This window comes from Eubalaena glacialis, chromosome X (genome assembly GCF_028564815.1).
Source record: "Eubalaena glacialis isolate mEubGla1 chromosome X, mEubGla1.1.hap2.+ XY, whole genome shotgun sequence".
Lineage (NCBI taxonomy): Eukaryota > Metazoa > Chordata > Mammalia > Artiodactyla > Balaenidae > Eubalaena > Eubalaena glacialis.
In genome coordinates this window covers 62,892,836-62,918,910 of record NC_083736.1, presented here as the reverse complement: position 1 = coordinate 62,918,910, position 26,075 = coordinate 62,892,836, and the positions used below count along the sequence as shown (strand labels likewise).

Genomic DNA, 26,075 nt, shown 5'->3' with positions numbered 1-26,075 from the left:
TTTCTAGCCACCTCCAGGTGTCTTGAGGCAGGGCAGGGCTGGGCCTGTCAGCAGGTCCCAGATCTAGCCCCAGCGAGGTGGTGGCAGTACTTGCCGACACACCCAGGTCCCCATGGGAACACCTCCTCCCCCATCTACTCTCTCTAGCTGAGCCTAGTGCCAGACGGGGCAGATGCCCGTGGCCTATGCCACAGCGGTGACAGGAGAGACAGGGGAATATGGTCACAGGGTCCAGCAGAACAAGAGGGTAGAAGAACTTGTGGCGAAGAAGGGCACAGAGCTCTTGCAACATCTTGCTCCGCTAGGACAGCCACCATCTTCCCATACCAGCCCAGATCACCAGTGTTTTGGGCACATGAAAATCACACACATGCGCTCTCTCGCTCGCTCTTGCTCTCTCTCTCTCTCTCTCTCTCTCTTATATACTCACTCATACACTCACACTTCATTCCCCAACATCACGACACCATTTTACACCCATTTCTCCATGTGGTTAATCTTTTTTTTTTAGTTCTCATTTTTTCTAAGAAAAAAGCAACAAGAAAATAATTCAGAGTTTATACAAAACATCTTTACATTATTTTTTTTCCAAAAAAGACTAGTATTTACACAAATGGCAACAGAAACAAAAACAAAAAAACCCTTTCGACTGCCACCTGGAAGGGGCTGGCTGTTCTGCTCCCTCTCCCACCTGGCAGTGGGGTGGGCAGCTGGCCAGGAGGCAGTGTGGAGGTGGATGGTGGGAGGCCCAGCTCCTTCCATGGCCACTCTGGGAGTGCCTGCAAGGCGCTTGCTAGTGGCAGTCTGTTAGCAGCCGTGCTGGCAAGGAGCCGGGGTCAAAGTGCACGGCGTGCTGGCCCAGCCCTAGGCAAGCCTCTTCCTCTTTCCAAGCCCCAGCCCAAGATTGGGGGGCTAGCGGGAGCTGGGTTAGGGGGGCACCCACCTGAGCTAGAGCCCAGAAAAGAAGCAGGCTACCTGGCCTTATACCCGCTTAGTTCTCCGCCCTGGGCCTCTGTTTCCCCACCAGGCCGAAGGATGCCAAAGGTGAGGGGAGAACAGGGCAGAGCGGAGAGGGGGGAACTCCCAGCTCTGCAGGGCAAATAGCCACCTGGGCACCTCACCTCCCTCCACCCCCCATGAGGTCATCTGCCTGCAGCAGCTCTCCTGTTCCCCAGGCAACAGCCAATTAAGACATTAATAACCGTGAGAGTGAGGGAGACAGGATATGCCCAAGTAACCCACAGAAAGGTATTTTTTTTTTTTTTGGTGGAAGGGTGGCAGCCACTACCCCATTGCCAAGATCAGTACTGTAGAGGGAGGGTCAGTGGGGGAGGGTGAGACACCTTGCCCAATGGCACTCTTGTCTTCCCTCGTGGGCAAGAACAGCCCTGGCCTGTCCCCTACCCCCAAAAAATATGCCAACGAGTTTATAAAAGAAATGCCATCCTATGCTTCCCGGCTGGCCACATCCTGCCCCAGGCCCCTGATACTGCGGAAGGCTGGGCTCAGAAAACCTGGGGAGGGGCTGCCTTTTCCATTTTTCCATTTTTCTTCAAAAAAAAAAAAGAAAACAGATGAAAATGAGTTGACAGCTAAAAAAATGAACACAAAAACATTAAAAACAGTGATGATAGCGGACAAGAAGTCCTGGGAAGGGAGAAAGGGGGCGAGGGGGCACAGGGCCGGGGGGGGCGTCTCCCTGCCTGCTGTCCATCAGCGTCCGACCCTGCCCTCCAAGAAGGGGTGCCCCCGCAGAGCCCAAAGGCCTGGCCAGAGGGGGAAGGCACAAGAGCATGGGGGCTGGGGGCACAAGCACCCCCCTCTGAAGCCCAGGGGGCGGGGCAAAAGGGGGATTATAAAAGCCAAGAAACTACAAAACTAAATACAAAGATGGGCACAGCTGGCAAGGGGAGGGACGTGGGTGAGGATGGAGAGGTGCAGTCCCGGCCGACTGTCCCTCGGGGCCGAGGCTGCCCGGGCCCTCAGACCTTGTAGTAGATGTTCGCGGGGCTCTGGGGCGGCATCTCCTGGACGATGTAGACGGGGTGCCCGTAGTCCCCACTCACCTTCTCATAGTGGGGGCAGTAGTTGTTCTCTGTAGTCCGTAAGGGGATGATGATGTCGCTGGGCTCGGTGCCCGCCGTGCCACTGCCCCCCTTAGGACTGGCCAGGGTGCTGAGCGAGAGGGCGGGCGCCCGCTGCTGCGTGTGCTTGCGGTGCCGCTTGCGCAGCTTCAGCAGCAGGACGGTCAGGAAGATGATGATGAGCAGGAAGATGACGCAGCCGGCGCCCACGGCCGCAAACAATGCCACCTTGGAGTTGAAGAAGCTGTCGGAGTTCCCGCTGCTGCCTCCACTCCCACCGGAGCCACTTTTCTCATCCTGGTTCACAGTCTCTGTGGATGGGGGAGGGAGGGAAGGGAGGGGAAGAAGGTCAGCCAGGGGTCCCAGAGACACATGGCAGATCTCGGGCCACGCCCTGCCTTCCTTCAGAGCTAGGGCCTGAAAGGGCAGCCGAGCAATGGCTTCTGCCCTCTGGGAGACTCCCATACACTCACCGTGCTTGCCGTCGGAGTTACCCAGGGAGCCCCGACCACCAGGGGCCTGTGTAGCCATCTTGATAGTGTTGTCTGCCTCCTTGCTGGGCCGGCTGGTAGTCAGCTGCTCGGGCGTCACAGCATTGGGGTCTGGGGGTGGGGAGAGAACAAGTGAAGGGGGAACTCCGGCAGCATAGGTGCCTCAGTTACATAGCACCCACCGGCCAAGAATGGCCCGGATACTGGACCTCAGATCCCCTATCCCTACTGCCCCCTCTGCCACTACTCCCCATGCCCACCCCCCCCACCCAGTGAGGAGCATCTGTTGCAAAAGCCTAGCTGAGGAGCCCTCGGCCTGGGTGCTCACCTTGCCCAACCTTCATGACAATCTTCATGGTGCGTGTGCGGCACACACCTCCCTCCCGGTTCTCCAGTCCCTCCAGGCTCCCATTGGATGTAGCTGCAGCAAGAGGCCAGAGCAGTCAGGAGGAGGAAGGGGTCTGCCAGCATTACCCAGAAGCCCTAGTGATGTCTAAACCCTTAAGAACAGAACTGGGAACCAGGGAGTTGCAAGCAGCTCCCACCCGCCCATGAACCTTTCTACTTCTCTCCTCCCACTAGGAACAGAGTCCAGGAACTAGCCGCTCCCACAAGGATACTGCTCCCCTATCATGACCAGGCCTTGGCCCTTCTTTCTCAGTGGAAGCTACATGTGTCTCCTCATTGGGTGATGTTGCTCAGAGGCCAGGCAATTAGAACTGGCATGGTGAGGAAGGCTTCTCCACAGACGAGAAGGAGCCCTAGATTAGGTGTCAGGAGAACTGGGTTGGCAACCCAATCCGCTCCCTAACTCTCTGTGTGATCTAGGGCAAGAAGCCCCTTCACCTCTTGGGGCCTCAGTTTCCCATGAAGAGAAAGGCTGAAGCTCTGCCAATTCTGCCATTCCCAAGATTAGATCTTAGGTAGGCAAAGAAAATAAGAGAGAGAGCACCACGAATCAGAGTCCTCTCCCACCCAACTCCTAGAGCCAGGGCGAGCTGGCAGCAGGCCCCTTGGTAAACGCTGGGGCCAGAATTCCAAGGCCAGGCCAGGAGGAGAGCACGCCAGTCTTCAAACGGGACTGGATCAGGCTGGGCCTGAACTGTGTGCAGTCTCATTGCACTACTCAGAAGTTCCCACTGTTACAGGACAGGAAAGAACCATGTGGTGGGCAGGGACTCACAGGTAATATAGTAATCGTGGTGCTTCTTGAACTCCAGGCCCATGTAGTTGGGGCTGAACTCCTGGAACTTGATGGTGAAACGGATTTCCTGCTCTGGTCTATTGCAGGTGACCAGCACGTTGGGGTCGAGCACGGTGCTGCAGGCGGCTGCCTGCTCAGGCCGCACCAGGTACAGCTTGTAGTACTCATAGGGCCGCCCAGCTTCTGCTCGGGGGCAGATGATGTCCAGCTTGTCTCCAATCTTTGGGTAGATCACCAGGCCCTTCCCACTCAGGAACCTGCCCAAGAGGGAAGAGATGGTTAGCCTCAGGGTTGGGGGTCTCAGGCCATCCCCAGAACCAGGGGAGCAGACAATGAGGGCCAGGCTGGGCACACTGGGTGGAGATGGCGAGGACAGGCATTCTGTCCTTTTTCCAGCCTTATGCTGGGGGTGGGGAAAGAGAACCATACTGCCAGCAGGGTGTGGAAGGGGTGGCCCATGGGCAAGGCTGCCAGGCTTTGACTGCTCGGCAGGGTGGGGCACTGCCTAGCTGGGGGAGCCCTTTGTCCTAATGTGGCATTTCCGCAGGGGGGCTGACGTGGCAGATGGGCTGGGCACCTAGATGTCAGGCTTGGGTTGCCTGGATGTGGCAGCCCTGTCCTCCTCGCACCCCCAACGTACTCACATTCCTTCACAGCCTCTGCTACCGGCCCCCCCAGCACACACGCGTGTATATGCGCTCATGCGCACAGACACACACACAGAAGCACACACACAACAAGCCCTAGAAACCACCCCCAAAGCTCCCAGCCAACGGCTCGGGGTGCACAACCTATCTTGGCCCCATGCCTTCTCCCCCATCCTTGCTAATCTTGGGCATGATGGGGAGATAGGAACAGGCCTTGCCTAGAGCCAAGGGATAATGGGCACAGTCTCCAGCCAGGTACAGCTCCACCCAGCTCTCTCCACTCCCCACTCCCACTGCCTGGCGTCCTACCAGGACTCATCCTACCCCCATAATGCAAGAGCCTGAATCCCCAAATCTGGCCAGTCTCACTGCAAAGGATAACAGAGAAAGGGGAGAAGAGGCCTAAGCAGGAACAACAGATCATATAAGACAGGGCCCCAGAAACCTCGCTCATCTGCCTTCTAATCCACTCCCACCACACACACACACACAAACACACACACACAAACACACACACACACACACACACGCACACACAGCCTCTGCTCCCGATCCTGAGAGGAGATGGACAAATGCCTCCAGAGCCAGGTTCGTCTTCTAATCCAGAAGGCCAGGCACTGGGAAATAGCAGGGGGAGGGCAGCTGCCTGGGGCCACCGATTCATATCATCCTGTCCTTGCCTAAGCACAGTAAGCGCTCTCGGCCATTTCTGAGCCTGGGAGCAAGTCAGTACAATGTAGGAGAAAGAAGACAGACTTTGGAATCAGATAGATGGTGGCCCTTACTAGCTCTGTGACCTTGGATGAGCTGCCTGATCTCCCTATCTTTCAGTGTCCTCACTTATAAACTGGGGGTGGGAAGAGCCCCTCCTCCAAGGATGGTGGAGGGCAGGCATGATAGCATGTATAGAGCACATAGTTGGCACTCAACCATGACTCCTGCTTAGAAATAGTGTGGTCTGCCAAAAGGCAGGAGGCCAGACACTAACACCAAGGACCTATGAGCCCAGTCTTGTTTCTTGGGTGGGAAAGAGGAAAAGATGATACAGCTCCATCCTCAAGGACTTTACCGTCTGGTGTGGTTCAGAAAAGTAAATGGCCCACGCTGCAGCAATGGATAGCACCAGGCTATCTGGAGGCTATGTGAGAGGATGGTGGCTCAAAAGGCAAGGGCTGGAGGCAGAGAGAGGAAGGAGACAGCTCATCTGACAGGACAGTCAGAAATGGTCCCACAGAAAGAGTGGGATGAAAGCGGGTCTTGGGGGAGGAATAAGAAGTTGACATCCAGCAAGAGCAGACAGCAGTGGTTGGGACACAAAACCCAGGCCAGTGACTGGCCCAGTGATGGGTAGAGAGGAGCAGAAGAAGAGGGGGTAAAGCTCAGCTGGGGCCAGACTGAAAGGCCAGGGTCACAACAAGCAGTGTGGGTTTCATCCAGTGGGGGACAGACTCTCTAGCAGAAAGGACAATGAAGGGCCGAAGGCAGTGCTTCAAGGGAATGAAGCTGACGGTGGAAGAACATGGTTCTACTCCCTGAGGGCCCATTCCACAGTGGGGGCTACAAGGCACAAGGGCCTCCTGGGAGCTCAGTATCCTCACCGGATGGAGGGAAATGATACCCAAGGAGGTGACTAAGGGAACTAGACCAAGTAGATGAAGTGGATGAAGAACAGCAGCCCTCTCTCCATGTCCAGGGAAGCTCCACTAAGCTGGAACCTGCCATCCTTCTGTGCAGGAGGGTAAAAGCAACAAGAAGGTCTTACCCGCCTTAGTACTTAGCTTTACCACACTCCAGAAGGCCAGAAAGGAAGCAGGCATGGGATGGAGGCCCACACAAACATTTGAGAGAAAACGCCCCCAACTCCATGCTCCACAAAAAGCCAAGAAGTTTCACCAAAGCCTCTATAATTCCTAAGGCATTTTTCACTTTCCAATCTTCATACTGGTTCCATCCAGGCAGTAGGATTAGACAACTTCTAACATCTTAGAGATAGAAGGAACCTTCGAGACCTACTGAGTCCAGGCTCCTCATGTGAGGGAATGAGTAACCAGATGAATGTTCCTGTTGAAGAGGGGTGCTCAAAGCCAACCCGAGGAGCCTAAACTCACTCAGGATGTTAACTTCTAGGGGTCTAAGAGTACCTTAAACATTGGCTGAATCCTTATACAGCTGTGCACCTCCATAAGACTGTACCTGGAGATGACAGCAGGTAGAGGGCACACAAAGGGGTACAGGCCAGCTCACTTTTCTAACCACTTGGCCCGCCTTACTCACCAGGGAGTCTTGTCTACTCTGAGCAGCCTCCCATCACCATTCAGGTTCTGGAGCCCTGGAACCCAGAGACAACCGAGGAAACAGATGTCTACATAGTGGGTGGGGGATGGGGAGGAGAGAGGACTATTGCCCCCAACACCCCTCAGATTCTGTCAACCTCAGTGAACAGAATTCATAAATATTCATGAGTTCATTTGCATAGCAGCTGGCAGAGGGAAACTCACCTTCCCCTAAAGTGCAGAAGGGAGAGGAGCCTGATGAGACCCGCCTTCCCTGACCCTGGTCCCCCATGATGGTACCTTCTCAGCTTCTTCCCCACCATTAAGAAAAGTGCTTCTGGGCCTGTGAGAAGCCCCAGAAAGTGGTGAGGGGCCACGAGGTGTGGGTATGCAGCCCGTGAGAGTGAAGCCCAAGGTCAGGTACGACGCTAGTCATCCTGTACAGCGGGGACCCTGCAGGTCTCCCCTCGTACCCACCAGGTTAGAAGTAGGGGCCGAGAGGAGGAGGAAGAGAGTACCTAGTTAAACTCTATATCCCCCAGTTTTCAAAAACTACTACTCCCCCCATTATCAAACCAAGCTTTCCTGCCTGGGGTCACCCCCAGACAAAGCCCTTTTCTGGAAAATAAGGGGATTGACATGGCCCAGCAGGAAGCCTGCAGCAGGTCGCCATGGTAACCCCTGAGGCCTTCCCTCCTTAGCCTCTGATAGCCCCCGGGACCCCAGGGAGCCACCCCAGGGAGTAAAAGGACTTAGGGGAGGCAGCCTGGGCATTCAGTCTCCTGTCTGTGGCCTGCCTCTTCCCCTCTACCCTAGCCCAAGTCTCTCCCCCAGCCTGCCTACTGAGCTTAGAAGTATCACCATGACTGCTGAAAAGAATCCTGGGAGAGAAGAAGCCTGAGGGTCTGGGGTAGTGGCCAGTGCTGGTCAGAGGCCAACTGCCCCCCTGCTTCTTTGTCCAGCTAAGCCCCTATCCACCCATACACAGACAATCTATAGCAGAGAGAGTTTGGAGCTGTGGGGGTCATGCCTAGAAAGCTGCCCACGTTCCACCACACTTCCTTCCCTTGCATCCTTCCCTCAGGCCCTAGGGACTTGTGGTCAGAGAGTGGCCAAAGGGAGAGCCTGGTCCTAGGCCATGCCAGCCCAGGTTTGGTAGAAGACTCTAGCCACAGCTTTGATTCAGTGACTCCGGCACCACTGCGCCTGCACCCAAGGGTGGCAGGACCAGTGGAGGACAGACCCCAAGCTGGAGCTCAAGTGTGCTCTCATCCCAGCAAGGGTGGGGAGCCCCCAAATTAAAGGCTCCTCTTTCACTCCCCCAGCTCCACCCAGCCCCCGAGGCAGCAGGAGCAGGCCTGGCATGTCCCAGCAGTGCCCGCCCAGGCGTGGGTGGGCAGGAACAGCAGCTGGGTCCTGGCACACACACAGCACTGTTGGAGGCAGGGAAGCCAGGAGAGCCCCAGAGGAAGTCACCCCCCCCACCTACACTGAACTATGCCTCCCCTCTGCCCCACCTGGCCAATGCTAGGGCCCACTGAGGGCTTAACAGCCCCTTCCTTGTTGTCTGCTTTCTGTGGGGTCCCTGAGAGGCAGTGAGATTCCTGGCCCAGAGAGGAACCCAGGCTGCTATTCAGAGCCCGGGAGGGAGAGTGCCAGGCATTGAGCTGGCTGCCTCTAGATCAGGTCACCCCGAGCAAGCTGCCCTCAGAGGTAGGCCTAGCAAAATCAAATGAGGAAGCTGGAGCACTGCTCATCCCACGTGGGCAGGGCCTGAGTCACAAGGACAGATGCACACACACCTGTGAGGTGAGAGGGAAAGCCTGGGGCAAAAGCCAGCGCCTCCTCCGAAACCCAGTCTTTCCCAGATTCCAAGGCAGTGGGATGGTGTGGAAAGAATGGCACAAGGCACAGCTCTCCCCACTACGAGCTAACTGACTTTAAACAAGTCATTTTCCTTTTCTGGGCAAATGCCTCCTCATCTGGAAAATGGGCAATTCCAACTTCCCAGGGCTGTTGGGAACATCCAATGAGCTCATATCTGAGGATGCTTTGGAGGTAGCAAGGTACTGCCCAACTGTTAGTTAGCACACCAAACACAGTACCATTTAGAAGAAGCTGAACGAGCTTACTACACTCCTGGCTGCTAGCACCGCCACCCAAAACAACTACAATGAAAACCCACCCAGGAGGGGCTGCTACAGAGCCCAGGGCAAGGAACCCAGAATATGGCTGGTGAGCATCCCCTTACTTCAGCTCCCCTGATAATCACAGGGTGGACCCTCCCCCCAAACCTACTGTTCCCATGGCAACCAGTGGCCTCCTGGCTGGCCCACCCACTCCATACTCCCAACACCAGAAAACAGTGATGCACAGTAGTATCCAGGGCCCACTCATCCCCATCCATCATAGTTGGTGAGGCAGTGGAGAGCCTGAGGGGAGAAAGGGAACCCTGGATTCAGCCTCCAGTCCAGCCTCACCAGGCCCTTCTTGCCCCAGGTCTGGCTGCCTGGGGTTGGGGGACGGAGGGAGGGGAACAGGGAACTTTAGAGGAGCTGCTGGCTTCCCATCACTTTCAGGCCCCCACCTGTGGCCAATCAGCCACAGAGTAGAAGAGGTCAGGTCCCTAGCCACCCCGGAAAGGGGCCCCCTGAGCTGGCCTCCCCAGGACTGTGAGCTGGAACAGCTGTGAGGGGGGCTGGGACCAACACTTTGGCTTGTAGCAGGCAAGCCTGGGTTGGGGTCTGCAGCTGCCCCCACCCATGCTGGATGGAGTCAAGGGTCCTGGATGCCAAGCTGAAGCCCCCACCCCCGCCCCTTGCAGGGAAGGTGTAATATGATCTCAGGCACATTCCCACTCTCTGGAGGTGGAGGAACCTGAGTGGGGGGCAGGAAGGGGTCAGAATGGGACTGAGAGACTGAACTGCAGCAGCTGGACTTGGCTGAGGACTCAAGTATGAGGCCTGCCGGCTGCCCCAAGTTCTCAGGGGAGGAGGCTGGAGGAGGGGGCTGCCCTGGGACCTTCCATCACAGCCCCCCCACCCCACACAAGCATGCACATGTACTCTGGTTCCTCCCAACCTCTAACGGGCCCAGACCCACCTTCCCACCCTACACTTATCGGGCAAATCTGACAAGGGGCCAAGCTCTTGCCACCCAGAGACTACCACCCTGGAAGGCCACAGCACCAATTTGGGAAAGAGGCTGGGAGTCTGGAGCCAGCCCTTCCGGCTCCCCTCTCCCGGTCAGGGCTGGGGCTGCCCGTACCCTGGAACCTGGAAACATACCCCCAGCCCCACCACTTCTTTATTTTGATTTTTACCAAGGAGGAAGCAATTAAGCAGGGTTTATAGGCGCTGGGAGATTTGGGGGGGGGGTGCCAGCTCCTGACAGGACTGAGGCGAGAGACCAAAAGCTGGGAGGAAGAGGGGAGGGAAGAGAGAAAATGAGCCTGTGAGGGAGAGCACGGGCATGTGCGAGAAACAAAAGGACTCGAGAAAAAGAGGCAGAGAGTGACTAAGAGTGAGAGGGAGTGTGCGAAAGAGGGAGAGCGGGCAAGCAGAGCTGGAGAGGGGAGGTGAACGCGGCTCACACAGGATGTGAGAGGGCGAACCGACAAGGGCCTGAGAGGGAGAAGTCGGGCAGGAGGCAAAGAGGGAGAGACGGACAGAAAGAGACCGTTGGTTTGAAAGGCTGTGGCAGTCCCAGGCTTGGGCGCGGTGGCAGAGACAGCCCCCCGAGCTCAGAGTGAAGCTGAGGGCAGTGCCTTCCTCCTGTCCTCCTGCCCCCCCCAAACCCGTGCCAACACACACAGACAGGCTGCATTCCAGACCCCTGAGCATAGATGGAACTCTGGGGGGTGGTGCGCGCAGGGGCACCAGGATCAGTCCCCCACCATTCCCAGGATCTGCTCAATTACAGGATGGAATTCGTGCAAGTCCTATTGAGGCCTCAGCCACCACCCCCACCACCCCCAGGATGCCTGCCCTCAGCCTGAAGTGGATCGGGGAGTGGGGCAGATCTCAAAAACCTGCAAACCGTTCCAGAGCACTCAGGCCTCAAGACACAAAAAGGGTGAAGCTCAGGGAGATCTTGTTTCTCCCAACCACCCCCCACCTCACTCTGCAGGAGGGCTCCTTTCCAGCTGTGGAGCTGCCTGCTATCTCTGGTTAGAGACCCGAGAGAGCAATTAGGTCACTCCCATGAGCCCTTATGATGGGCTACCCCAGGCGGATTTCAGCTTTCCTGGCTCAAGAGAGAGCATTTCCAGCCTCCACCTTTACAGGAGGGAACTGGGCACTTCACAGCCTTTCTCCTTGGTCTGAGCAGCCCCAGGCCCCCAGACCATTTTGAGTCCCTGCTGTTAGGAGAGCACTGGGCCCAGTTTGGCTTCTGGGTTAAGGAAAAATCGTTGTCAATCCCTTTCCTTGTACCCTGACTCTGGTTTAGACATCCCACTAACCAATAAATAGGACCCTACCTTAACCTAAGGAGAAGGAACTAAAGAAGCCGCCCTCTCCCACTCCAGGGCTGAGAGGTGCACGGCCCCTGGAACCTAAGAGGTCAAGACAGGCAGGAGCTCGGGAAGTTAGCGGGGAGCCCATAAGAGTGGACAGGAAGAGATTCCAGATACAGGAATCATAGAGCACAGAGGGCAGGCCAAGGGCCCCCAGTTTCCCAGTAAGTGGGGTGTCCGCACACTGCTGGGACCTCCAGAAAACAGGAAGGAAGAGCAATTTTGACCCTGGGTTCCAACCTGAGTCCTGGATGCCAAAAGAGAAAAAGGTCCAGAGGTCACTACACAATCCAGCGACTCCCCACTAACAGCCCAGAAACCACTGAGCCACCGCCCTGAAAGGTGTGTGTGTTGTTGGGAGGTGGGGGAGGATTGTGAAGGGGAAGGAGGAGGGAGAAAAGAAAGGATCTCCTCTACATAGCTGCCTCCCCAACCCCTTTGGGAAAGCTAAGCACAACTCCCCAATCTGAGGACAGAGGGTGGGGGGGCCAGTGGGACCCGCCTGGGCAGGAATCCTTCGCTTGCCACCCACTTCCCTCGCCAGCTCGGCCGCCACTCTCCACCCCGGCCAGCCCTGGAAGCTCTGCCGCCGGCTCCATTGGACCCCCGACGAGCGCTGGATCGACCCCCCCCCCCCCAACAAAACCTCTCTCCCACTCCGCCCCTCTCCACCCCTCTCCACCCGCCGCCTTTGTGAGCCTGGGAGCAGCGCCCGCCCTTCCACGGACCCAGCAGGGAGAAAGTGGCGGGGGGGGGGGGGGAGGAGGCTAGAAGAGACGGCAAAGCGAAAAGCTAGGGAAGCAAACTGAGAAGAAAGAGAAATGAAAATGGGAGAAGCCCGAATGGAGATACAGGCACTGCCACCCGCCCCAAGCGCGAAGTCCCGCGCCACGGTCCCTTCACAGCTAAACAAACGGGGAACCTGTGTTCCGGCCTCTTCCCCCGCCCAGGTCAAGCTCGCCCACCCCCCCCCGCCCCCAGCGGCTCTTGGCGAAAACCGCCACGTTCCCAGGGGCCCCAGAGGGGGCTGCTTTCTCTCCCCGACCCAGCTCTCCAGTGCGCTCAAGGGCGCTCAGACTCCCAGCTCCGCCCGGCGCGACAATCTCGACTTGATCCGGGACGTGCGGAGGAGAGGGCCGGGAAGCTGAGGGGTCACAGCCCAGCCAAGTGCCCCCACCCAACCCCACCGCACCCTTCCCCGCCCGCCCGCAGGGAGACACACTCGAAAAAGCCATAGACAAAATGGGGCGCCGCTCCTCCTCCGAACACCTTCCCACAGGCGCTCGGGGGCGCGCGGCCTCACCCCGAAGGAGTGCCTCCCACCCCCAGGGACCAGAGCAGATAAGTTACTCACTTGGGGTTGAGGGAGCTCCAGGACACGGGCTCTAGATTCTTGGCCAGCGGGGTGGCGAGCCGGCACAGCGCCAACACGACCATCGCCACAAGCCACTTGCCGAGCCAACGCTGGCCAGGCCGGGCCATCTTCCCTGGGGCAGGCTGCACTTCGGGATCCCCTGGCGCCTCCTCAGCAAAGCTGGCCTCGCCTTCCCGTGCCGCGCTGCGCTCCGAGACGCTCAGGCGCCCATCCTCCGCAGCCGCCGGCCTTGAAGTGCTCCCCTCCCGCCGGCTTCGGTGTCGCTCTTCTCCGCCCCGCCGGCCAGGAGGACTCACTGGGCAGCCGCCCCCAACCCGAGCATGAGCTGTGGCCTCCGAGGGCTCGCTCCACTGGCCTCTCCGCCGCACGAAGCACGACGGGGGCTCTGCGCCCCCGGGTGATCCCGTCCGATTCCGCTCGGCTCCCCGAGACTGTTTGGGACTGCGCGCCCTCTCCCCGACGGGGTCTCACCGCTGGGGACTCGGTGGCCGCCCGGACGCCTCGACCGTCCCGGGATCGGCACCCCTGGGAAGAAGTGGGAGTCTCCCCACTACACGAGCTCGGTCCGGGGGCTCCCGACCGGGCCGCCCTGGCACGGGCTCCGTTCCTCCAGGCCACACTGGGACTCCGGGCTGCGCGCCCCCCGACAGCTTCGACTTCAGCGCGGGGCCCGCTCAGTGTACTTAGAAGAGCGCGGAGACACTGCCGAGCGAGCTAGTCCCATCAGTTTGCGCCTCTGAAGCCTAGGCCGGGTGGCCCGGCAGCCCAGTCGCCGAGTCCTAGCTCCCCGGCGATTGCGCCCGAGGCTCTACGGTCAGTGCGAGGCTCACACACCTCCCACTGCTGACCAGCGCGCATAGACTCCCTCCGCCGCCGCTGAGCTGTCTACTCCCCTGCTCAGGCGTACGCAAGGCCAACCCTACGCATCTTAGCCAATAGCAAGCTCCGTCACGGGGTCCTTGCCCTGCACCACGCCCCCAGAACAGGAAGGAGGCGGGGTTTTAGGGAGCTCTTAAGGACGCCGCGCTCTCCATGGCACCAATCTGAGTGTGCGGCTCCTGCGGTTAGGGCTGGGTTCTGCCTAGTCCTGTTCCCAGAGCGCTCAGCCCGTGGGAAGTTGGCGCTCCTCTAGAGCTGTCGGCCTGCTCTCCTTCCCGAGCGCCTGGTCGACACTCCGGCCCACTGACCTGGGCCAAACAGGCTCAGTACTTTTCCCGGGAAAGTACTACCATTCTTTTTGTTACACACGCGAGCCCTGAAGTCCTTGCTCCATGCCCACCTCCGTGACAAGGATAGCTTGTTTACTCCTGGTCCCATCTCACGTAGGGCTCTGGTGGGCTTTCCTCCTTCCGCCCTCGCAGTGCAGTGTCCGCTTGCACATGGACCCGGACCCGGAGTCCTGAACAAACGGATAGCGGTGGGCGGTGGAGTCTCAGAGGGGTCAAGTACGGGAAAGTTGGGAAGATGAGTTCTTCGGCCCTGGGGACCAGGCCTTGGGAATCTCAACTTTGGGGAAGAGACTTGTGGGACACCAGGGGCCCAGATTTCGAGTCTTGTCCTGTCTGAAGGCGCGGGCAAGGCCCTGGGATAGGCCAGTGGGGATGAGAGGGCACCTCGATAAAGAAAGACACCTCGAGGGCAAAGAGGAAAGGGCGTAGGGCAGAGACGCCTTTCGAAAAAGCAAAAGTTGGCGCCCTGGTCCCAAGACGCCGGACTCCAGCACCTCCCGGCCTCGCTATCTGGGTCTTTGTCTCCCAGCCCCTTCTCCCCGCCCCTCCTTGCTTCCTTGCTTATAACTTTGGCTCCATCCCATAGCTCAGACCCTCCCGGTCCGACCCGCTCTCCCCAGTTGGACCTCAACAGATGTACCCACGTGCTAATGTCTCCCCCTACTGGTCTTCTATAGCACTGCGGGTGCCTGGGACCGACTGAGAGCGCCCACTCCAATGGGAGCGTGGCACACACGAGCCTGGCACACGCGCTCGAGCACAAGACCCGGGACAGGGGTGGTGACCTTGGCTAGAACCGCGGCCCGGTATGGAGAGGAGGAGGGAGCACTAGGAGTAAGATCTGGGCTTGGTGTTGGCTCGGCGACTGCCGAGGACATAAAGTCTCCTTGCTGCTTCTTTATGGAGATAATTAGGTGAGCGACATTCCCAAAGTGCTCGCCATTTATGCAGTTTCCTGTCCTTCTCTCACTTAAGTAGGAGGCTGATCTACTGAGTTCCTCACTGGATCCTCTGATGATCTCTTTGGTTCATAGAGCGGACCTCTATTTGGGGGGAAATAAAGAGGGAGAAGTGTGTTCCTCCCACTTTCAGGGACAGGGCCTGGAGGATGAGAAGGATCTGTGTAGAAAGAGAAGAAGAGGAGCTGTTTAGGGTCTCTCAGCTCCCAGCTGGACCCCTTATTGGGGTGTGAGCAAGGAGAGACAAGAACAAGGTGCAGGGACACACCAATAGTCCAGCTTGGAGACTAGGATTGCCCGAAGTGCATGGCAGGACAGCAAAACCTGAGGATGGAAAACAGCCTGCCACTTACTGAGTGCCTACTATGTGCCAGGAACCATGGTAGAGGCATTTCCCTTCACAATCCTTTGAGATGAGTTCCACAATCCCTATTTTATGTAAGAGGGAAAACTAAGGCTCAGGGGGAAGTGACTCATCTGAGGTCATGGAGCTGATAGGTGGTAGAAGCAGGATTTGGCCCCCGACTTCTCTGTCTCCTAAGCCTGTGGCCAGTTCCCTACACCATACTGACTCGCCACATTTCCAGCACCTTCTTGCGTACTTGCTTACTTAATTCATTCCTGGTTAAAAGCTGGTTCATGCCTGGAAAGCAGCAACCTTCAGGATGGCCAGGACTCCACTCTTCACTCACAGTCCTCTGAGAGGTTTCTAGGCCCAGGAAAGTTCATCTGTGTCCCTGGCCATGCCCCCAAGTTCCCAGCTAGGGTCACCAGCACCAATCCCAGAATCAGCCTCAGATTCCACTGCCAACATGCCCAGGGCACCTCGGGAGGTGAGCCCAAGACCAGGTGGGAAATGGGGCAGATGAAGCTATGCTGCCAGACTTGGGAAGCCTGGGAAGACAGCAGCAGCTCGTGAGTGTGCCAACGCCTCATCCTGGGTGGGGAGGGCACAGAGGAAAGAAGAGAGGACTCTGTGTCTAGGCCTGCTCCACAAGCTGGTCACCCCTGGTCACGACATAGCCTTTCTGCCTCAACCTGCCTACCGGAGCCTCAGTAGCAGGGCTGGGCCTACTCCCTGCCGCAGCCAGGGCCAATGACTCCAGGCTCCCACCTCCTGCCCCACCCTAGCAGGCCTTCTGATGTAGTGATTCATGCCCCTGAGGTAGGGAAAAATTACTCCTCAGGGAAGCCAGAGAGGAAGTCAGGATCCGTGGGGGATGTTGACCCTCTCTTATCCAAGCTCTCCCTATTCCAGTGGCAGTCACACCCCTCCCCAAGCCTCCCAGATCAGTGTCACCGAACACACACATCCCTCAGGGTTCAAGTCCACCAGTGTTTCCTGAGCACTGATCCTGTGCTTGCCTCTGAGCTGGGATCCAAAGAGGAACCCCACCAAGCCCTGCCTTCAAGGAGCTCCAAGCAGATGGAAATCAGTATGTGGGGGCCTCCTGGACCCAGGGATGCAGAATAACATCTAGCAGCTGCAGGAGGCCTCAGGTACCATAACAGCCCCCCGGAGAGCTCAGCTTCGCACACTCATGGGAGGCAGGGGGAGTATGAACTTCAGAGCCATAGAGTTCACTGCTTATCAGTTGTGTCTCTTTGGGCAAGTCGCTTCCCCTGTGTGCTTCAGTTAACTCTTCTGTAACCTAGAGATCATCTCTTCTTCATGGAGCTGTGCTGAGTTCGGAGTGAGATAATGCACAGAAAGGGCTTAGCTTCATGGCCGGCCCACCACGGTGCTTACTAAATGGAAACTATTATACGTCCGCAGAGCCTCCCACAGAGACATCCTCATTCCCGGTCACACGTGTTCTCACCCGTTCACACATGCTTTGTGTGCCATGCACACATTTTTTAGCTCCTCTTGTTTTCTCACACATGTACATATTCATACATGAACTTGCCGTCTTCCTCCACTATCGGTTCACGCAGCACCAGCTGACAGGCTTGGTTCCTGCCTTCACGGGACATGGAGCAGAGTCCCCACATTTCCTCATGTCGCTGTCCTGCTCACACGCATGAGCATTCACACCCCCTCTCTATTACTGTGGCCCTTGTCCTTGACCTCTCCTTGCCAGCTTTGTACTCTGAGATAAGAGAAGTGAACTCCCTCACCTAAGGCCACACAGCCAGGGAGCAGAAAAGTCAGGATTCAAACCTGGGCCATTGAGCTGCACAACTTGAGCTTCTACTCGGACACCCCAGGGCTCCGGAAAGGAATGTGTGCCAAAGGGTGGACCTTGCACACTGAGGGCAGGAAGCCTGCCCCAAGGCCCGGGGTGATGCCAGCCGGGACCACTCCGTGAGGCTAGCAGCCCTCTCTCCTACCTACAATCATCTCTGGCCTGTCCTAAGCCTCCTGTCTGTCCCCTCGAAGACCCACAACCTCTGCCTGCAACCTCCTCACAGATACACACAACCCCTCCCTACAGGGTGAGGGAGAGCCATGTTTCTTGAACAACTTCTGTATGCCAGGCACTGTAGCCAGGTACTCTCACCCTTGGTCCTATGCTATCTTTGTTTAATTCACATAACATCCCTGAGGTTGATATTGATAGGCCTATTTTAGAGAAGAGGAAACTGAGGCTCCAGGCTCAATCTGCCTGCATCCCCTGCCCCCGCCAACCTCAGCCTGCAAAGCCCTTTCTTGCCCAGCCAGATTTGTCCCGCCACCCGCTTCTCTCCTTCTCTCCCTCTGCCTTCACCGCCCTCTAGCTGAGACCAGTTGGGGTCTGTGTTGAACCCAGGCTCTCCTCCCTCCCCCACGAATACCTTGCTTTTCCCAAGTCACTCTATCTCTGGGTCAGGCTCAGGACAAGCCCAGGGTGGGACCTGAGCCCTCCTACTCTTCTTCCTCCCGCCTGCTGGCTGCACCACACTCCAGATCAAGCCCCAGGTAGGTAAGCCCTGCTAGTCTAGTTTCACTGCAGCCATGGAGATTCTCAGTGGCTGGGGAAAGAGGGGCTGGTCCCAAAGGCCAAGGGTTCAACCAAACGTTCAACCCCCCACCCCTCCCTGGTCCTTGCCCCAGCTTCATGCCTGGTTTATGGGTGTTTGCACTGAGATCACCTTGATCTTCCAGGTGTCAGCCTGGCTCTGGGTCATGCTGTTGGCAGGATGACACCAGAGATAGGAGGAGCCCTTCTCTTCCTGAGATGGGCCTGCCCCCACCCTCGCTCTCTCTTTATCCCCTCCTTATACCTCGTTACCCTTCCCTGGACTCCTAGAAATCTGTCCCAAGCCCTTGGGCCCCACACAGGCAAATGGCCTGCCTCTGCTCCTCAAAAGAGCCTAGAACAGGGCATCTGAGGGCCAGCGCATGGCTCAGTGTGGCATAGCAGGTGGCACAGGCTCTGGACTGCAGCTGGGACCCTCGGATTCTTAGAGGACTCATCTTCGGATATCCGTGCCCTCCTGTGTGTCACTGATCTGGGCTCAACTTCCTCTAGCAGTCCCTCCTGTTCTCACTCTCCAGCCCTGTGGGGGGCAGCTATGGGGGAAATCCTGCAGCACTCCAGCCCGGCCCACCTGTCACTCCCTCAACTCTGGTTACCTGGGGAATGTGCAAAGAGGGACTGGGCCATTCATCACTGTCAGGGGCTCAGGAATTCAGGGCTGGGGGGCAGCCGTTGTCACCACCTGTCACTGACCCCGGCCTAGCTCCCCATCTCAGAGAGCCAGTAAGCCCAGGGGAGGATGATGCTGGCTGCAGAAATGACATCTTTGCCCCATTCTGCTCTTGGTTCCTTAGAGAACACACTGGACTTGTCAGGCCCCATAAACACAGGGAATAAAGTTCCCCTGGAGGAACACCCCAAGCAGAGCAAATATTTGAACAACCCGAGGAGCCGAGGGAAGGGGCAGTGCTTCTTCCTCTCTCCAGCCCTCCTAGCTCTGACCCCTCACTAGCCTATGAGATAACTTCCTGCCTTCCAACCTACCATAAATGCTAAAGGGTCAGGTTCTGGGCTTTCTCGACTGATAAACCCAAGCCTACTGTTAGAAAGGTCATGAACCCCTGGGGGCATCCTGAGGATAGATAAGGGGCTGGACCCAGCTGGCCAGATAACCAATGACAGATATATGGCACCCAGGCCCGCCACCCTCCAGCTGCCCCTGAGCCAACGGAGCCAGGATCTCTGACATTGAAACCTCCGCTCCCCACACTCACAACTTAGTCCAGCTTGGTTTAGAGACCTTCCTTCCCACATTTTATCAGCAAGGCCCCAGTGCCTGGGCTCAATGTACTTCCCAGGGAAGGCCCAGTTTCTTTCTAAGCCTTTAGTCTCCCCACCAACCTCCCCCACCCCGCCCCTGCCATACCCCCGCCTCCCCAGCGCTGCCCAAGTTGGAACTGGGGTGAGACCTCAATTGACAAACCACCCATCATCTTCCTCATGAGGAAGCCAACCCCCTCAGAAGAACATAAATTTCCCTGGCCTGGCTTGTTTTTCTTTCACAGCCGCTCTCCTGGACACAAACCAGAGACTATGGCAGCCTCGGGCTTTAGCCATGAGAGGTGGGGCTGGGGGTGGGGATGTGGAGAGGGAGGGAATTTTCCTCCTTAGATTGGTGTTCTGGGCAGGGGTGGGGAAGTCAGGAAGCTCTGGAGAGCTAAGAGTGTCTCGGGGGGATTAGGGCTCTACAGACGGCGGGGAGGAAGGAGGAGGGAATTTCAGAGGTAGGGAAATGAGACATTAGGCAGGTTGTTCAATCAAAGGGGTAGAGTCTCCAAGGAAATCTCACCCCAGTAGCCTCCATATTCCTCAATCTCTGTCGACCCCCAGTGGCCAGCCCAGTATTTGCATTCCAAAAGCTGACCCAGCGCTGATCCTGACCCCCAACAGCGCAAAGGGAGATGAGGGACACTCTCAGCTTCGGGTGCTGGCCTTGCTGGCCTGCGCTGAGCTAAGCCAGGAACACCCTTTATCCTCTTCCCCCTCCTCCTCCCAGTACTAGAAATTCAATCTATCCAGGCCTACCGTAGCACCCACCTCTTCTGGGCAGTCTTCCTAGAAGGCCCTAGCCCACAGATCTGTTCCCTCCTTTGATCTCCATATCCTGACCGTATACCTCTGACTGGCACTTGGATTTTCAATATTTGTGTGTATCTGAGCTCTCCCACTACATACTAACCTGGAGCAGAAACCACTGACTGCTTCTCCTTTATCTTCTGCATCAAAGCCAAGCATCAGGATGGGCATACAAGAGGTGCACAATAAATGCTAATGGTGTTGGAATTGATGATGGTGGTGATGGTGGTGACAGGTACCATCTACTGAGCACCTACTACGTTCCAGGTACTTTGTATCCATTCTCTCATTCAAAGTCATTTTATGCACAGATGAGAAAACTGGCATTCTCAGAAGTCAAGTGACCCAAATAACAACTCATGTCTAGTAAGTGGCAGACCGCAAAGTTTGATGCAGGTCTCTCTGGCTCCAAGCTACAGGTACCTCCATGTCCTACGTGCTAGACACTGCCTTTACCCCTGGAAGGGACCCAGGGATGACAATGACACAGGTCCTGACAACATGGCACGGTGTGGGCCACAGCAAAGACCGTAGCTCCATGGAGCACAGAGGGACAAGCTTTGCATCCGTCCTCCTTGTCCTCTTTCTCATCTCAGGGTACTTCTTCTCTAGTTTGCTCATTTGGCAGAAGGACAGATAGCTCACCCCGGATAGGCAGTCTCTCAGGTCCTGTCACCTAAGGAGGCTGTGGCCAACTAGGAGACTCCTATAGACAATGGACACCTGAAAAAGTCAAGAATCCAGGACCACAGAAGGAGGGTCCATCAGAGGTTGCTACCCATGAAATACCCAGACCCTCCCAGGAACCAACATGGGTCAGTTCAGTTCACAAAAACACTGCTGGGCCTCCCCTGGGAGCCTGCCAGGTGCTGGAATCTGAGAACAAACTGCCCCAGGTCAATACGCATCATTGAGTAGAGGGCCCATCGACCTGAGCCTTACTCTTGTCCGTGGCCTCCCTGAGTCATTTTGCCTTTCTCCAGCCTGGTGACCTTGGTGGAAATCGAGGCACTCTTTCCTCTCCCCTTCCCCAGGTAAGCCACTCACCTGAGACTCTCTTTCAGTCACTTGGTTCTTGGTGTGAAGAATACCTGCCGGGACTGAAAAGGAAAAGAACCTGTTGAGGGGATCTGAGGTAATTCAACCCACACTCCCTTACCTGCGCCCACCACTAGGGTTCTCACAAGGCCCTGGCTTGGAGTTGACAGCTCTGGAAAGCAGGCAGCCTATTCCATTTCCCAGGCACATTCTCCAAGGAGAAGAGCTTGCAGGTTTCAGGTTGGACTTTCCAGGGGCACTTAATGAAGGGATTTTATGGCTAAAGTGGATTGGTAACACCTGTTTTTAAAAAGGTCCAGACTGAAATGACCAGAGCCAGGTAATAAGGCACAGCCTTCTGTGACTCTGATTACCCATTTTTCCTCACGTTGGTGCAGAATAGAACTGCTTCCTTTGGGAAATCTCAGCCCTGCCAGAAGGGCCTCCCAGGGCCCACTCCTGGGCAGAAGCACAGTGGTCTTCCTCTAGAAGCAGACGTGCCCTAGCCAGGCAACCCACCTTTCATCAGTAGCTGACGACCTCCCTCCCAGGCTAGCTGATTGGTGTGCATGGACCCCACCATACAGAATACCTGTACTACAGAACATTGGAACCTGGGATTAGCAGATACACACCACCATATATAAAACAAACAACAAGGACCTACTGTATAGCACAGGAACTACAAAATACTTAATGTTTTGTAGTAACCTATATAAGAAAAGAATCTGAAAAAGAATATATATATGTATAAATGAATCATTTTGCTGTACACCTGAAACTAACACAACATTGTAAATCAAATATATGTCAATTTTAAAAATTAATTTATTAAAAAAAAAGACTTAAAGAGAATATTTACTTTTAACATATAGTCCTGATGTACCAAACCATTACTTCAAACAGCTGGATATTTTAAACAGTTATCTCCCCAATGCCCTCCTACTGTTCTAAAAATCACCTCTCTTAAATAAAGAGACAAATAGGTCTTCTTTCTTGAGTGTGTAATTTTTATAAATTGCATCAGACCCACAGTGAGTGTCTTTCTGGGAGTTTCACCAAAACCAAAAAGAAGTTCTGATATAAAACTGCAGCAGGAAATCAGGGAAAGCGTGTGGAACTGCGGGGTCACAGAACTGACCTGCAAGCTATCCTTAGCCAAACCCACAAATCGACACCCCAGGGGTGTGAGGGCCCTGGGGGCCAGCCAACAGCAGGGCTGGTCCTATCTCCCCTGCAGGGGTCTCAGGTGCAGCTCACGTTCCAGCTGCTGGGCAATCATGGTGCCCTGGATGGCCTCACAGCCTGGGTTGAACACGGAGTACCCGCTCTTCCCCCCTCTGTCTTCTCCTCAGGGCCTCGTTTCCCCACATGCATCCAGTAGAAGAGGGACAGGACAAAATAGGCCAGGCCAAATTCCAGTTCCACAAACAGTCCCAGCAGGACCAACCAGAGGAGCACCTTCAAGAAGGTGATGTCGGTCAGGGGAGACTGACCCCCCTGGGGCGGGGGCGGCAGAGGTGGTGGCTTGGCTGGATTCTGCGGTGGCTGTGACATGCAGTCCCCAGGCCAAGCTGCTCCCTGAGCAAGGCTGGGCTGGGCCTGGGCACTCAAGGGCCTGGGTTTCCACACCAGGAACCTTTTTAGCCAGCCTGGGGCTGCCTTTAGAGTTACAGCTGCTTCCGCCTTCTCTCCCGAGGTTTGTGCACGGTGGCTCTGAAGTGCTGGGTTCTGCCGCCAACCTGGCTGGTTTCTGGGCCCTACCCTCAACTCAGCTAACCGCTGCTCCATGGCACATGTCCTGTTCTCTGTGCGCCCAGGAGTGCGTGTGCCCATGCTGGTGTATTATATTGATTGATTTTTAAATGTTGAAAGACCCTTGCATTCCTGGCATAAATCACTCTTGGTCCTGGTGTATAATACTTCTAATATACTGCTGAATTCAGTTTGCTGGTGCCTTGTTGAGAATTTTTGGATATATATCCACAGGTGATATTGATCTGTGGCTTTCTTTTAATGTGATATATTTGTCTATCCTTAGTATCAGGGTAATGGTGGCCTCATAGAATGACTTAGGAGGTGTTCTCTCATCTTCTTTAGGAAGATTTTGAGAATTGGTGTTAACTTATTTTTAGATGTTTGGCAGAATTAACTAGTGGAGCCATTTGGTCCTGAGCTTTTCTTGCTTGGGAAGTTTTTGATTACTGATTCAATCTCTTTACTCGTTATTGCTCTAATCAGATTTTCAATAAGATATAACAATTATGAACATATATGCACCCAACAACAGATCCCCAAATATATGAAGCAAACATTGACAGAATCAAAGGGAAGAATAAACAATTCTATAATAATAGTTGGAGATTTCAATACCCTGCTTTTTTAAAAAATAAATTTATCTATTTATTTATTTTTGGCTGCATTGGGTCTTTGTTGCTGTGTGCAGGCTTTCTTTAGTTGCGGCAAGTGGGGGTTACTCTTCGTTGTGGTGCGCGGGTTTCTCATTGTGGTGGCTTCTCTTGTTGCGGATCATGGGCTCTAGGTGTGTGGGCTTCAGTAGTTGTGGCATGCAGGCTCAGTAGTTGTGGCTCACGGGCTCTAGAGCACAGGCTCAGTAGTTGTGGCACATGGGCTCTGTGGCATGTGGGATCTTCCTGGACCAGGGATAAAATCTGTGTCCCCTGCATTGGCAGGAGGATTCTTAACCACTGTGCCACCAGGGAAGTCCCTCAATACCCTACTTTTAATAATGATAGAACAATCAGATAGAAGATCATTATGGAGATAGAGAATTTAAACAACACTATAAACCAACTAGACCTAACAGACATACACAAATCCTCCAGCCAACAACAGCAGAATGCATATTTTTCTTCCAATTGCAGATAGGACATTCTCCACAACAGAACATATGTTAGGCCACAAGTCAGGTGTTAATAAATTCAGAAAGACTGAAACCATACAAAGGATATGCTCTGAACACAAAGAAATGAAACTAGAAATCAATAACATTAGGAGAACTGGAAAATTCCAAATATGTGGAAATAAAACCACACATTAAATAGCCAATGAATGAAAGAAAAAAAATCGGAAGGGAAATCAGAAAATACTCTGATACAAGTTAAAATTAAAAACACAATATACCAAAACTTATAAGATGAAATAAAGCCATGCTCAGATGGAATTTTATAGCTGTAAATGTCTACATTAAAAATGAAAAGAAATCTCAAATAAGCAACTTATCTTCATACCTTAAGGAAGGAAAAAAAAGAAGAGCAAATTAAACAAAAAATTATCAGAAAGAAAGAAGTAATAAAGAATGGAGCTGAGAATAACAAAATAGAGAGTAAAAAGATAATAGAGACAGTCAATGAAACTAAAAGCTGTTTTTTTAGAGATTATTAAAACTGACTAACATTTACCTATACTTACCAAAGAGAGAGTGGGAGAGACAAAGAAGAGAGAAAGAACTAAATTTCTAAAATCATAGGTGAAAGTGGGGACATTGCTACTATACCTTACAGGAAAAAAAAAAAAACTTATAGGAAAATACCATGAAAAATTGTTTGCCTACAAATTAGATAACCTAGATGAAATAGACAAATTTCTAGATACAGACAAACTACCAAAACTGATTAAAGAATAAATAAACATCTTAAATTTGTACCAATTAGTTTGAAGTAGTACCAGCTTAGCTTCATTAGTGTACAAAAATATTGCTCTTATGCAGCTCCATCCCATCTTCCTTATGTTGTTATTTTCACAAATCACATCTTTATACATTGTATACCTATTAACATAGATTTGTAATTATTGTTTTATGTGTTTTCCTTTTAAATCATATAGAAAAAAAGAGGACTTATGAAGTAGAAATCAATAATACTGGCTTTTATGTTTACCTACATAGCTACCTTTACCTTTGTTCTTTATTTCTTTATATGGCTTTGACTTACTATCTAATGTTCTTTTATTTCAGCCTGAATTACTACCATTAGCATTTCTTGTAGTACAGGTCTACCAGTGACAAACTCCCTCAGTGTTTGTTTATCTGGGAATGTCTTGATTTCTCCTTCATTTCTGAAAGATATTTTTGTTGAGTATAGAAGTTTTGGGTGACAATTTTTTTTCTGTCAGTATTTTAAATATGTCATTCCACTGTTTACTAGCTTCCATGATTTTTGATAAGAATATACATTCTTCCCAAGTGCACGTGGAGCAATTTCCAGGATAGACTATTTAGTAGGCCATAAAAAAAACCTCAATAAATTTAAAAGGATAGAAATCATAGAAATTATGTTCTCTGACCACAATGGATTGAATTTAGAAATCAAAAATAGAAAGATATTTCAGGAACTCACAAATATGTGGAAACTAAACAACAAACTCCTAAATAACCACTTGGTCAAAGAAAAAACTCAAAAGAAAAATTAGAAAATACTTTGAGATCAATGAAAATGAAGACGGAACATTCCAAAACTTAAGATGTGGTTAAAGCAGTGTTTAGGGGGAAATTTATAGCTGTAAATACTTATGTTAAAAAAGAGGAAATATTTCAAATCAGTAACCTAATTTCCACCTTAAGACACTGGAAAAAAAAGAATAAACAAATGTAAAAAAAGCAGAAGGAAAGAAATACTGAAGTGCAAATTAATGAAATAGAGAGTAGAAAATAGAGAAAATCAATGAAACCAAAAGCTGGTTCTTTAAAATGATTAACAAACTTGACAAACTTATAGCTATAGTCACAAAGAAAAAACCATAGATGACTCAAATTACTAAATCAGAAACTAAAGAGAAGACATTCCTACAGATATTACAGAAATACAAATGATTAAAAATGAATACTCTGAACAATTGTGTGTCAATAAATAAGACAATTCAGATGAAATCGAAAAATTCCTAGAAAGACACAGACCACCAAAACTAATTAAACAAGAAATAGACAATAAGAATGGATCTATAACATGAGTTGAATTAGTAATTTTAAAAAACAGCTACAAAGAAAGTATTAGCACAGATGGATTCATTGGTGAATCATACCAAACATTTAAAAAAGAACTAATACCAATTCTTCAGAAACTCTTCCAAGAAAATAGAAGAAGAAGCAATATTTCCCAATTTCCCAACTCATTCTTTGAAGCCAGTATTACCCTGATACCAAAACCAGACAAAGATATCACAGGAAAAGAAACCTAAAGACTAGCATCTCATAATAATAAA

At 53.3% G+C, this 26,075-nt stretch overlaps 1 protein-coding gene and 1 pseudogene across 1 annotated transcript; both read right to left on the bottom strand.

Annotated features, from left to right (window-relative positions):
• Window positions 1-480: 480 nt before the first annotated feature.
• On the bottom strand, window positions 481-13,490 carry EFNB1 (ephrin B1). The gene is made up of 5 exons (XM_061177945.1): window positions 12,570-13,490; window positions 3,759-4,036; window positions 2,904-2,996; window positions 2,558-2,686; window positions 481-2,395 (listed from the first exon to the last, which is right to left on the bottom strand). Exons 1-5 carry the CDS (start codon window positions 12,695-12,697, stop codon window positions 1,983-1,985), a joined length of 1,041 nt encoding a protein of 346 aa, XP_061033928.1. The 5' UTR covers window positions 12,698-13,490; the 3' UTR covers window positions 481-1,982.
• An 8,590-nt stretch (window positions 13,491-22,080) lies between these two features.
• Window positions 22,081-22,646, bottom strand: LOC133081793 (SAYSvFN domain-containing protein 1-like; annotated as a pseudogene).
• Window positions 22,647-26,075: the final 3,429 nt, after the last annotated feature.

Coding starts and splice junctions, on each gene's coding strand:
- EFNB1 (XM_061177945.1), bottom strand. CDS start 12,697: ATGGCCCGGCCTGGCCAGCGTTGGCTCGGCAAGTGGCTTGTGGCGATG. Junction 4,037..12,569: donor TGGAGCTCCCTCAACCCCAA/GTGAGTAACTTA, acceptor CCTCTTGGGCAG/GTTCCTGAGTGGGAAGGGCC. Junction 2,997..3,758: donor CCACGATTACTATATTACCT/GTGAGTCCCTGC, acceptor CTCTTGCTGCAG/CTACATCCAATGGGAGCCTG.